Here is a 14,310-nt window from a genome sequence, read left to right on the forward strand (position 1 = left end):
ATCTGGAACCTTCTGATAAACAGGAAAACTTGCATCATATAACGGCATATGACTTTGAATCAATCATATAATGGCTGACTATGGTTAATAAATGCTTACATGAGTGTATATACTTAAACAACCAATTAAATAATAACACAATGATTTTTATGTGATAAACAAGCTCCCCTTTTTGATAACCATATACAGTGGGGATCAAAAGTTTGGAGACCCCAGGTAAAAATTTGTATTAATGTGCATAAAGAAGCCAAGAAAAGGTGGAAAAATCTCCAAAAGGCATCAAATTAGAGATTAGACATTCTTATAATATGTCAACAAAAGTTAGATTTTATTTCCATCATTAACACTTTCAAAATAACAGAAAACAAAAAATGGCCTCTGAAAAAGTTTGGGCACCCTGCAGAATTTATAGCATGCACTGCCCCCTTTTCAAAGCTGAGACCTGCCAGTGTCATGGATTGTTCTCAGTCATCATCTTGGAAGACCAGGTAATGTCAATCTCAAAGGTTTTAAATGCCCAGACACATCTGACCTTGCCCCAAAAATCAGCACAATGGGTTCTTCTGAGCAGTTGTCTAGAAATCTGAAACTGAAAATAATTGACGCTCATAAAGCTGGAGAAGGCTATAAACTTGTATTGCAGCCAGTGGCACAGGGAACATCTCACGAGTAGAAGGAAAAATGGATTCAATAAAATTTCAGCAAATTTTGGATGCTAACTTGATGCCATCTGTGAAAAAGCTTAACTTAAAGAGAGGATGGCTTCTACAAATGGATAATAATCCTAAACACACCTCGAAATCCACGGGGGATTACATCAAGAGGTGTAAACTGAAGGTTTTGCCATGGCCTACACAATCTCCTGACCTCAACATAATTGAAAATATATGGACAGACCTTAAAAGAGAAGTGTTTGACAGACAGCCCAGAAATCTCAAAGAACTGGAAGACTTTTGTAAGGAAGAATGGGCAAAGATACCTCAAACAAGAACTGAAAGACTCTTGGCTGGCTACAAAAAGTGTTTACAATCTGTGATACTTGCCAAAGGGGGCAGTACAAGATATTAACTCTGCAGGGTGCTAAACTTTTGCAGACAACATTTTTTTGTTTTCTGTTATTTTCTGTAAGTGTAAATGATGTAGAATAAATGGTAAGGCCTGCGCAGCTGGCCTGTGATTGTGGGAGGGGCGGGTGACCATAAGAACCCACGGCGTCCTCACCTGCTTTACGCCGTGGGTTCCTTCGTTACGTCAGCTGTTCACAGTCAGCTGACCGGAAGTCGGCAAGCTTCCTGTTCGCAGGAAGCTGCAGCGTTTGGTGAGTAGCTGCGGGTACCGGGGGATGTGCCGACAGGCGGCCTGGTCTCGTAAGGGACATGTGGACAGCCCGGCTTCCCCCCCGGTTGCCTCCCAGCTTTTGTTTTACTATCGCAGGCACTGCAGCAGTGATCACGGAGGGAGCTGATTGGGGCCGCACACCCGCCCATACGCTAGGCGGGCTGGAGCTGACTGTACCATCTATTCCCCTGTCAGCTCTCTCCGTGCCTGCGCGGCCCAGGTCATCCCCCCCATCACTTACTATAGCAGCACCACTTTGTCAGCTCAGCCAGGCGGGACGCTCAATTTCCCCCCCCCCCCCCACCCACTGGGCTCAGCTAAATCTTCACGCAGATTCCGGGATGCCTGTGGGAGTGATGCAAGTCACAGCTGGTGCTTATGTACCGAGGCTGTGTCTCTCATTCAGGTTTCCAGTATCTCGCACCACTGGGTACACAGGAGTTAACCCTATAATTCTCACTCTAATCATGTTTTGATGCTGGGCCACCTTATATTGAGCCTCGGTCTCTGTAAACACTCATTACTCTGGGGTTAACCCCTTGGGGTCCAGGCCGTTTTTCACCATAGCACCAGAGCATTCCTTGGTATATCTGATCACAGTCTCCTTAAACGTCCATATCTCTGCTTACAGGCACTCATATGTCATCTTACATTAGCACAATCCATGTCCTGCCATACATACAAGTGGCCACGGCATTTTTCTTTTCATCCCCTGTCTTGCACATATGATGTCGCTTCCAGCCATCGCATACCAGTTTTCTCTACGCTCCACAGGGGATTTCTTCATCATTTCCATTTTAACTTCTCACTATAATCAAGCATTTGTTACGCATCAAGGTTGATAGCTCGTGATCTTTTGTCTCATTAGGTCCATTCCATACATCTCTCAGCAGCACACCAGGCTCATCAGCTAGTTGGGTAGGTCAGGTTCATATCATATTTTTGTCTTGATTTGGTGGTCCACTGACTGGTTGCTCATGTGTTCACAGGTTAAGTTAATTGTCAACTACTTCCCTGACCTAAGGGTCCTCTTATGTTACGGTGGTCCATTTCCCATCATCTGCATTGGTAAGCACAGTGCTGTGCTGGTGACTGGGTCTATGTCTTACTTTCTTGTCTTAATCTTCGTTTTCCCAGGGTCAGGCTCACTGCTATTTGTAAGGGGTTTTCTCGTGTTACACTTTGCGTAAATCATGTTTTGTTATCAGGCTGTCTTGGTTCTTTAGGTAGATTTGTCTGGAAGCCTATATATGGACATACGTTACTGGTCTTGTTTCAGCGGATTTCTGGTCATATTCTGGTTCAGGGTTTGAATCTTGTCGAGTATTTCTGCTTCAGTCGCCGATCTAGTTGACTCCATTCATTTCTCGACACCATTCAGCGGGTAGGTAACTAGATTTCTTTTCAAGTCTCTTGGCGTGGTACTAACTCTGTGTTTTATTTAGTTCCGTGGCCTTCTACGTCATTTTTGTATCCTTTCTAAAGTTCATCTTTTGGTTAGCAAGGACATAAGGTGCGTCAATCTCAGGGTAAGGTATGGTTCAGGACACGGTTGGTCGTTCAGGTTAATAAGGCATGTAATATCTCCTTGTACGTTGAGACAAGACCTCCACTCGGGTAAGAGTTGTACTTCATTATCCAAGTAATCACCTCATGAACCTGACACGTCTTCGAGTTGTGATTACTTGCATTTTTCGGTGCACCTCTTTTTCACTTTATAGTCACGTAATCAGAACTTTAGTACATGGTGTTTCGGGTGTGTTACGGTATTTATGTTTCAATGTGCACTTGCCATCGGCACTTAGCCGTCTAGGCCCCGTTACGCATACAGACTGTTGAAATCCGACACGTCTTCGGATACTTTTCCACTGTTTCTATTATAGGCAGACAGGTAAGTTGGTTAGATAAGTTGTTCTGTCACGGTGGTTAGCTTAGTTAGTTTGGTAGCTAGTTGTTCTGGCAGCTTATTTAGTGACTATTTGGGTTGTTTTCCAGGATGTCGCATGCTTCTGATATAGAGGATTCAGCTTCGGTACTGGAGAATGCCGCCGGAACATCTGACCAAGCTAGCGTCCTCTCCCTGAGGACATGGACTGTGCCCAAGCTAACGGCGGAGCTGGTGAAAAGGGGCATTCCCTTCCCAGCTTCTGCATGCAAGGCAGAGCTATACAGGATCCTCACTGCTGAGTCCGCGGGGCACAGCAGTGAAGACGACTCTATGTCCACCATACAGACATCAGTAACTCAGTTGCATGCTCTGATTAATAACCTCACCACAAATATGGCAGACATGCAAAATAGGATGCAGGCCATGGAGTCCAGAAATACTGCAGGCACTTCTTCTCTGGTTCCACCTCCTACTGTGCCGCCACCACCGTTAGCCAGTATTTCAGGTACGGCATCAGCTGTTCCTAACATATCCCCAGCCCATTTTAGACCAGCCCACATCAGGAAGGAGACCTTAGAAGGCAGGGACGTTAATCTGGCATCTTTACTCATAGCCACCCACGACCTAAACGAGAATAAGACGATAGCTTGCGGAGACGTGTCGGTGGTCTTAAAGTCTAAGGATGCCAGATTAAATAGAAAGTTATCCTTGTCCGAGTTTATCATGGCATTTAGTATTTTCCGCGACGTCATCTGTTCCGCTAAACCAGAAAGAAGGGAGGAATTAGATCAATACCTTTACAAAATCACGGAGTTATGTCATAAGTTCGGGGGCCACTCGTTTTACCAGTACCATAAATCTTTTTCAGCCAAAGCCGCCACAGCCCTTAGCCAGTATAATTACTGTGTTAATTGGGCCATTGTTGACACCGAACTTTACTGTAATCACTTCTCAGGGCTCAAACCCCCCGTATGTGCTACTTGCCACTCTTCCTCCCACACAACTGAATGGTGTGCCTCAGCCAACTAAGAGTCACCTCCCGACACGCCCAGCACATCCAAAACTATCCAGGTTAGAGGCCCCAAAACGTCTGGTCTCACGGACAAATTGGGCAGACCCATACATTATCTGGGAAAATCTCAAATCTGCAATAATTATAATTACACCAGTGCCGGTTACTACATATCTGTTCAGTTTGCTATAGAGCCCACCCAAGACCACATGCACGCTAAAAACAGAGAAATCCTGACCAGCGGTAGATTCGGACCTCTTGGGCCATTTTCTGCAGGATCACCCTGACCGTTCATTTGTACAACACTTAGTCACAGGATTCCAGACCGGTTTCCACGTCGGCTTTGTGACCCTGCCGCAGATGACCTATGAGTGTAAGAATCTGGTCTCAGCGTTGTCAGATCCCGATGTAGTTGCCAGCCTGATATAGTCAGAATTGGATAAAGGCTTTATTATCGGTCCGTATGTCACTTCACCTTATGATGTATGGAGAATTAGCCCTGTAGGATTAGCGACGGGCAAGTTTAATAATAAAAAACGACTGATTTATGACTTGTCCACCCCCTATTCTTCGGTAGTCCCAAGTCTTAATGCACTTATTCCTGCCGAGGAATTCTCTCTCAAGTATTCTTCTGTTGACGAGGCCATTGCCGTCATTCTCAGCATGGGGCAGGGAGCCTGGTTATCCAAGGCAGATATTTCGGATGTCTTCAAGCTCCTCCCGATCATGCCCCAGCAGTGGAAGTGCCATGGCATACGTTGGCAGAACCTATACTATTTTGCCACTAAACTTACATTTGGTTCACGCAGCAGTCCGTGGCTTTTTAATCGCTTTGCTTCTGCCCTTCACTGGGTACTCGAGAACAGGTTTGAGTGCAGACACGTCATTCATTATCTTGACGATTTTTTGTTAATCGAGTATCCCAATGCATTTCCCAGGGACCTTCAGGTTCTCCGGGCAGTTTTTGATCAGCTGCGAGTCCCCGTGTTGCCCGCCAAAACTGAAGGTCCGTCTAGAGTCTTAACCTTTCTTGGCATCGAGCTCGATTCTCAAAAAATGGAGGCAAGACTTCCCGAAGCAAAGCTAGTTAGAATTAGAGCCGCGATACACAAACTTAGGAATTCCCCTTGTATCTCCAAAGTAGAGTTACAGACAATCTTGGGGATGCTTAATTTCGCTATGGGAATAATCCCCCAGGGTCGCACATTTTTTCCCGCTTGCTGTCTCTGTTACCCACAGTTCCTCAGCAGAACAGTTTGCTGCGCCTAGATCAACAAGGCCTGGCCGACCTGGCTATGTGGGAGTTATTCCTGGATGATTGGAATAACATCTCATTCTTTATACCCAGAGTAGGGAACCAGTCACCCATGGTCTTCTCTGATGCTGCCTCATCGTCTGGCTTTGCGGCTATCTGGGGCAGTCATTGGTTCGCTGGTCCTTGGCCACCAGAGATCACCCGCTTAGAGGGCTTCACTAGGAATTCAGCAGCCTTTGAACTGTACCCAATAGTCGCGGCAGCCCAGCTGTGGGGATCAGCATGGAACAGATCCACGGTTTTATTTGTTTCCGACAATGCCGCTACGATAGACATCTTGTTGAAGGGTAGGTCCAGATGCCCCATGATCATGGCTTTGGCCAGGCGGCTAGTGTGGTTGTCCCTACAGCATGTATTTAATTTCTCATGTGCGCACATTAGCGGAGTTCAGAACATTGCAGCAGATGCCTTATCCAGGAATAACTTGTCACGTTTCTTTCAGGTGATGCCAGATGCAGACAGTACAGGGGCACAAGTCCCTCCTTTCCATTTGCTTCTCATGAACTGAACCATCACCTTCGGATGGCTAAATGTTTGGTCAGTGACTCCTTATCCACTAACACACGTAGAATATATGACACAGCATGGAAGTTGTTTTCAAAATTCAGGTCCAGTTACCCAGAGGGTGATAAGGTGTCAGTGCCCTTCTTGCTCGCATATATTGGGTTTTGCCACACTTCACTCCATCAATCGCATAATACCATAAAGAGTTATTTAGCCGGTATCCAACATCATTTATCCTTGACAGACTCCCATAGTTATTCCATATTTTCTTCCCGGTTGGTAAAGTCCGCACTAAAAGGCATCATTAAGAACGAAGCCCCTCGTAGCCCGGTCAGACAACCCATAACGGGCGATCTCTTCAGGAAGCTGTCGGACCTGCTAGATTCCTCTCCTTTGGGTTTCCATGATAGCCTCACGTTGAAAGCAGCAATGTATCTTGCTTACTATGGGTTTCTCAGACTGGGTGAGTGCACTGCCAGGTCCATTAATGCACCCTTTCTTAAGGTTAAGCAACTCTTGTATGTTTCTGATCATTTTTAATTATCCCTTAGTCACACTAAGACTTCTCTGCCGGGCCAAACTGTGTTAGTCCGTTTCTTCCCTACTGCACACAAATGGTGCCCAGTCCTTCATGATTTATTGAATGCCTGTGTTAATCTGTCCGCTGACGATCCTTTGTTACGTTTCAGATCCAACCCGTTAACCTCTTCTGTCTTTATCAAAAATCTACGCATTTTGTTTAGGTCACTGGGAGGAGATCCAGCCTCGCTATCCGGTCATTCCTTCCGTATTGGCGCCGCCACAGCTGCTTCGAAAAACGGAGTTCCGGCTCACGTCATCAAGAGTTTAGGACATTGGAAGTCCGCTTGTTATATGCAATATATTCCTAACCCTCGCAAAGAGATGGCGAACGCCTTTCAATCCTTGGTCTTGTAATTTGAAATAAAACAAATGTTTTGTTTAAATCCGGGTTTTGCCCTCTTTTTCAGGCATACTCTTTACACCGCAGTTATGGCACACTTCAGACTGCTTAGTTAGGGGTGTAAGGTTTGTAGTTAGGGACACACGCACGTCAGTCATGTAACACCGACCACAAATGGTAAGGCCTGCGCAGCTGGCCTGTGATTGTGGGAGGGGCGGGTGACCATAAGAACCCACGGCGTCCTCACCTGCTTGACGCTGTGGGTTCCTTCGTTCCCACCCGCCGTCCCCTTATTACATATCACACTTATCATAGGGTATGCCCTCTTTTTCAGGCATACTCTTTACACCGCAGTTATGGCACACTTCAAACTGCTTAGTTAGGGGTGTAAGGTTTGTAGTTAGGGACACACGCACGTCAGTCATGTAGCACCGACCACAAAAGGTATTACGGTATTACAAAATACAATTGGTGGTGCAAAAAACATGCCTCATGTGGGTCTATGGAAGAAAAAATGAGTTATGGCAAAAATCTAAATTAGATGTGTCCTCAAGGGATTCAAATCTTAAATCACCCTCTGCAATATCTGTTACTGGTTCCACACTGGTTAGTCAGTGATATATGTGCTGTAATTTAATATATTTATCTCCCCCACTCCTCCCCTCCATACTTTCCCCTATTACCTTCTCCTTTCTTTATCCATTGTAGAGAGCCCATACACAGCACAGACTTGCTAAGTATCCACCAAGACCTGGGATGACATCATAATATAAGAGTTATGGCAAAACAGCAGTACGAAGGGAACAGCATTTCGAAGGGAGATACATTTAAAAGGTACCTAAACGTCTGCTGAGGTAGACTTCCATTATGTAAAAGTTGTCAAAAAAATCAAGAACAAGATATTTCATAAGCAATATATTTATTAGAGTACAACACTACAATCGTGTATAGACTGGTTCAAGCCAGTAGTATATACATAGTGTGAATAGGTCAGTAATTATTTGGACAGCAGATGAGAAGGGGATAACTGGCTATATCCCTATCTGTAGGCCCTGCCTGGCAAAACTGTAGGTCCCCTGTCCTAGTGACCTGGGCCTACACCGGAACCTCCTGGTATACCCTAGGCTAGAGAGGGGACTGATATTTAATCATGTGTCACCAAGAATTATGTAAAAGTTGTCAAAAGTATGTAAGTTTGGAGCTACCAGGAGGGATCAGCTCTGGTCTTTGATTTCTAAATATAATCTCACCTTTCTGAAAGAAGCTCGGGTGGAACATGTTTACAAAAGGGTTAATTTACTGACTTGCTGGGACAGGTACCCAGAGATCTGGTGACATTAACTCTTGCACTATCACACTCTCACCGGTGTCTCAACTGGACCAATAGGGTGTAATCGTGGCAGTCAGCCAACCAGTGACAGGCTTGTTATTGCTATGCTTCTCTTTCCCTGCTCAACAAGCACAAGCAGCTGGGGAAGGCAGGAGCAAGAAGAGGACATACACTACACTATGGGAGCCTAACTACAGAGATCCTAACTACAGAGGAAGAGACAGTATTGGGATCCTAACTATAGAGGGGACACACAGTATTGAGGGCCTAACTATAGAGGGGGGACACAGTATTAGGGGCCTAACTACAAAGGGGGACACAATATTGGGGGTCTAACTACAGAGACAGACACAGTATTGGGAGCCTAACTAAAGAGAGAAACACAGTATTAAGGTCCTAACTACGGAAGGGGGCACAATGTTGGGGTCCTAACTACATACGGGGGACCCAGAATTGGGGACCTAACGACAGAGGCGAACACAGTATTGGGGGCCTATCTACAGAGGTGACAAAGTGGAGGTGAGAGGTATCCTGATTAGGTGCATGTTCATTGCTATTATGCTTTGCCCTTTTATGCTGTAATCTGCTCATTGCATCTGTGTATGTCTTTTTATGCCTATTGTGTTTCTTTGTTATGCCCTACGTGGCAAACCACATTTTTACACTTGGCTATTTGACAACATCTGTGCAATTTGAGGATGCCTTGCACATAGGATATACAGTTCCTCTCAGCCTCCCATTTTTTCCTGTGCCACCATCTTGCCATACTATATGTTTTTTATGCGTTTTTACTTGTCTGAATTTTCAATAAAGCTGTACGTGTCTTTATTTTAAACTGATACTTTGGTCTCCCTTTTGGTGTTTAAAGGTGACAAAGTATTGTTGTCCTAACAACAGGGGGGAGGGGGCTGGATCGACAGTATTGGGGGCCTAACTACAGTAGGCTAAAATAATGCAACGCGTTTCACAGCACAGCTGCCTGATGAAGCAGCTGTGCTGTGAAACGCGTTGCATTATGGGTGATTAAACATTTTATCCTGCTACCTGGTTGTCGAGCGCCCGTGTATCCTGTCCACATGTTGGAGTTCTACTGTTATTTTAGCTATATCTGACGAGACGAGGAGTGGCTGCTGACACCTCACCTATTTATTCTTTACACCTTGTTCCATTGTTGCACTTGGTGGAGTGTAACCTACTGTGGTAAGAGCAAAATCCACCTTTATCAATTTCTCTGTGCAAGAAACAGTATCACACTATGGAGCGCTGTCTGCCTCTTGTTTTATAACTACAGTGGGGGACACAATACTGGTGGCCTAACTGTAGAGTGGCACATTATTGGGGTTCTAACTACACAGGGACGGTCCTCAGGTAGCTCAATGTAGGTTTGTGAAACGGCAATCTCCTGCACTGGTGAAGTGTGCACATTACTGTGACAACATTCATGAAGTTGGTGCTTCAATGCAGAGGACTCCTCCTGCTCTATAGAGCAATGGTCACAAACGTTACAAGGATTCAGCTCCTGACCCTGCTCTCAGCACCAGTGCTGCTCCCGTGGCTGAGCAGGCAGTACTACAGCACAAGGATGAAATTACAAAGAGCCAGTGACTTCTGCATGGTGCTGCCTCTTCTGTCCTTTCTTATTTGGCACCAGTGGGAGTGAGGAGAAGGGAGGACTTGGAATCAGCTAAAATGCTTCTAGGGTGTACAGCACCAATATAAGGTATTCATTCATCCCAATTCCCAACAGGTTCAATAAAAGAAGAATGTACTGCCTTGGACCCAAGCCTGCACCTCATTGCTCCAATAATACCCTACTTATGTCTCTTTACAGGTCTCTGGTCTTACAATCCAATAGAATATATCCAATAGAATACACTAATCCTTGCCCACCATATTTCCTCTCAGCCCAAATGTCTTTCTTCATCATCATCCTTCTCAGCCTCTGTCCTCATATCCCTTATCATCCTTCTCAGCCTCCATCCTCTCTTTCTTCATTCTCCTCCTCAGCTTCTGCCCCCTCCTCCCTCAGTCTATCTTCCTTTCACTTATCCTCCTTTTCATTCTATCTCCTTCATCCTCACTGCCCTCAGCCTCTTTCTCAGCTTCGGTCCCCTCCTCCCTCATCCACAATCTCTGTCCCCACTTCCCTCATCCTCCTTTCCAGCCTCTGACCCTACATCCTTCATCCCCTCCTCTCTGTCTCTTTCCTCTCTTACCTCATCCTTCCCCTCCATCCACTTGTCTTTCACCTCTATCTTCTTTTCCTTCATTCTTCTTCTCACCCTTTGTGTCCTCCTCTTTCATCCCCCATCCCTGTCTTCCTCATCCTTCTCTTTAGTCTGTGGCCCACATTTATCATTGCAGGTGTAAGTGAAGCATTTTCTACACCTTTTTGTGTGCTGGTAATGTGTAGGAGCACCAGATTTATTAAATGGTCACAGAGCATTTGATGAATTTTGTGCAGGTCACATTTTCTGAAATTTCTCTCTTCACATACACCAAAAAGCTAAGCTAAGTCTGGGCTGGTGTAGTTTTAGAGACTTTTCAGTGGCTTTGTGCCTTTTTTGCTCCTTTTCACAATACACCCTTCCATATAATATGTATTGCCAAAATCGGTGGATTGCAAATCAAAATCAGCAGAAATGTGTAAACCAAAAGGTGCAAAAAAAAGCACAAAAAAACTCTGCTTATGCCTTTTTTTTGCCCCTTTTAAGACACAAAAAACTGTCTAAAGACAATGATAAATGTGGGCCTGTGTCCTTTTCCCTCATTCTCCTATTCACACTCTCTGTCCCTCTTAGTCATTGTCCTCCTCCTCAATGTCCTCTCTCTTCCTCATCTTCAGCCTCCAAGTCCTTCTCCATTATGCTTCTCCTCAACCTCCATGTCATGGTGCTGTATTCGCCAATACAATTGTACATTATATCCTTATAATAGTCCATCCTCCTTTTTAACCTTCGTTCCCTCCTTCTTTATCCTCTTCCCCCTCCTCTCTCATTCTCCCCTTCCGTCTCCATGTGCAGTCAGTGGTAGCATACACATGTCCCTGACTGACAAAAGCTAGGACAATATTAGGGACCGAACTTCAGAGGGGGCACATAGAATAAGAGCCTAACTGTGAATGCAAAGACAAATATTTTTGAACCTGGTGTATGGAATGTATTACAATTGTTTAAAATGAACACCATATCCCTCGCCAGAAGTTGCCAGAGAGGGGGCTATTCAGGGACTAGCCTGGCAGGCATAGCAGTGCACCAAGGGGCAAGGGAATGCCCCCAATGCACCAAATAGACTAATTTACATAACTGTATTTATAGCTAAATCTTCAACAGTGTGACATGCATCTAAACCAAACAGACCCATGTGATCGGCATCACCCACACTATCAGGCATAACTAGAAGGTTAGTGTGGGTGACACTGCTGTCAGTTTTGCTGTAACTTACATAAAACCATTTTCAGTAGATCACTTAGGACCTATTGTGTTTAATTTGCCACTGTGAAAATGAGTACTTGAGGCGTTAAAATGGATTTCATAGAAATTAGAAAATGTCTACATGAAAATGTGTTTGCCCAGTGATGTCTGGAGTGCCATTAGATGCATCATACAACATATTGTACTAGTTGTAGTATTTATGGGTATATGCTGTAGTTAGACTATAAACCACCAAGGAATGCCATATAAAAGTTCATGGCAGGTCATGTAATTTGTAATATACATAAAAGGGTTGTCAAGGAAACACTTTTTAGGCTAGGTTTACACGTCCGGAATGTCCTCACGGAAAATCTCCGTGCGGACATTCCAGAGACTGCTAGCACATCATAATATGCAGGCGCTAAAACCGTACGGCAATGCGCCATCTCATAGACACCTATGCATTCCGTGAAGAGTCCGCAGAAAGAATAAACAGGTTAATTCTTTCTACGGACATGGAAAACAGAATGCTTCTGGCACTGAAATTCCAACATGTGCATAGCGCAGCAGAATCCTGTTGAAGGGTAAAGACCTACCTGCAGGGGGGTCCTTCATACAGGGGCAAACTACCTACAAGGGGTCCTATATACAGGAGGAAACTACTTTCGGGGGTTCTGTATAAAGGTGGCAAATTACCTACAAGGGGGTCCTATATACAGGTGGTAAACTACCTACAGGGGGTCCTATATAAAGGAGGTAAACTACCTACAGGAGTTTCATCACAAAGAAAAAAAAAGCTGAAATGGGGCCAAGGGTACAGATTCTAGGCCGCCATTTTTATATTTATGGCGTTGCTAGAATAAGCAGCAGGCCTAGCGAGTCCCAGCTATTAAAATCCTCCTCTCTGGTTTCCATGGCAGCCAGGGGTCTTGTGAAGGCCCCCAGGTTTGTCATGGTTGTCTGCGTACCCGGCCATGCTTTACAGAGTTGGCTGAGTACATTGTTTGTCAGCATTCTGCTGACAGGCTGGCTGAATACACTGCACTAGAGAACTAGTAGTGTAATGTAGTAAATAACCTACATAAATTTGGTATCACTGTAATTGTACTGTCCCACAGAATAAAGCTAGATTGCTATTTTTAACATGCACAAGAGATATAAACCATCACTACTAAATTCGTGCTCACGTCTATAGACCCAAGCCTTGTCAGGTGTATAATGGGGTTAATACGTACTGGATCACTGCACTACGTGAAGGTACTGTAGGTTCATTCAAATAACAAATATGTAATTGTAGATAAGAACAGGGCTGCACTCACCACTGTTCATCCAAACAATCCTTTATTCAGAAAGTCCATCCATCTCTCTTTTTGAAAGCAGCCCGCTGTATGTACCCCATGGAAAGACTTTCTGAGAAAAGCATTATTTGAATGAATAGTGGCGAGTGCAGCCTTGTTCTTATCTACAATTACATATAGTGTTATTTTTTACCGTATGATGAATGGCGTAAATGTAAAATGCAAATAATGGCAAAATTGCATTTTTTTTCCATTTGAGCAAAAAAGAGTTAAAGGAAAACTGTCAGCTTGCACCCCCCGCACTATCCAGCGGTACTGGCTGGTAGTGCTGATCAATTTGATGGCTACTGTGCCCGGATCTGCCCCTCCGTTCAGCTGAAATCTTTGATTTTCTGTATATGCTAATTAGGTGCTAACTGGCACAGGCCGGGGTTACTGGCACTCTGACGTCAGCGCCACTGGCCACAGCATCGCCCAGCTCATCAATATTCCTCCCCTCCCTTTTCATTACAGAGCGGGGAGAAGAGGAATATTGATGAGCAGATGAGCGGTGGTGACATAAGAGTGCGAGTAACCTCGCCTGTGCCAGTTAGCACCTAATTAGCATATAGATTAGCATAAAGATTTCGGCTGAACAGCGGGGCGGATCCGGGCACTGTAGGCATCAAACTGATCAGCGTCCCCCGCACTACCAGCCAGTACCGCTAGTTAGTACGGGGGGAACAAGCTGAGTTTTCCTTTAATAAAAAAAAAAATATCAAAAAAGATGTATGAACCCAACAAATGGAAGCATTAAAAAGTACAACTTGTCCCTCAAAAAACAAGCCCTCCTTTGGCTTTGTCATAGGAAAAAAATAACAAAATGATGGCACCTGGAAGGCAAAAAATGAAAAAAAAATAAATAAATGGTTGGGTGTTAGAGAGGTACACCGGGGAACTAAAAGGTATCCCTGATCTGTACATCACCTGCTAAGGCTGCATTCACACTACGTTTGTAGCTTACGGCTGTCAGATGCGGCTGGGAAATTTCAAAACCGGGAGCTCCTGTAGCCCAGCCGGACCGGCACCAAAACCCATTCCCTTTCATTTTTGCCCTGTATCTGGTTTTGTGAACGGACCTAAAACACGGTATACCACGGCTTTAGGTCCAGTCACAAAACCGGATACCGGAGTCACTATCCGACTCAGGTCAGCTCAACAGAGTGAATGAGAAGCTGCGCAGGTCCGGCTGGGACACAGAAGTGCCCAGTTTTGAAATTTTCCAGCAAATGTAGTGTGAATGCAGCCCTA

At 44.9% G+C, this 14,310-nt stretch overlaps 1 protein-coding gene and 1 long non-coding RNA gene across 5 annotated transcripts in view; one reads left to right on the plus strand and one right to left on the minus strand.

The window, feature by feature from the left end:
* The window catches only part of LOC130272499 (uncharacterized), a 69,576-nt gene that overhangs the window by 54,878 nt on the left and 388 nt on the right, over positions 1-14,310 (minus strand). The gene's annotated exons all lie outside the window — the stretch shown is intronic.
* Positions 1,720-7,069, plus strand: LOC130272463 (uncharacterized). 2 transcript variants are annotated; one of them, XR_008843574.1, is made up of 2 exons: positions 1,720-6,520; positions 6,801-7,069. XR_008843574.1 is itself a non-coding variant. In XM_056518319.1 (2 exons), exon 2 carries the CDS (start codon positions 3,335-3,337, stop codon positions 4,253-4,255), a length of 921 nt encoding a protein of 306 aa, XP_056374294.1. In that variant the 5' UTR covers positions 1,720-2,406; positions 2,565-3,334; the 3' UTR covers positions 4,256-7,069. The 2 variants fall into 2 exon arrangements, 1 of the variants encoding a protein (XP_056374294.1); XM_056518319.1 differs by having other exon boundaries at positions 1,720-2,406; positions 2,565-7,069.

The sequence above is a fragment of the Hyla sarda genome, chromosome 1 (genome assembly GCF_029499605.1).
Source record: "Hyla sarda isolate aHylSar1 chromosome 1, aHylSar1.hap1, whole genome shotgun sequence".
NCBI classification, from domain to species: domain Eukaryota; kingdom Metazoa; phylum Chordata; class Amphibia; order Anura; family Hylidae; genus Hyla; species Hyla sarda.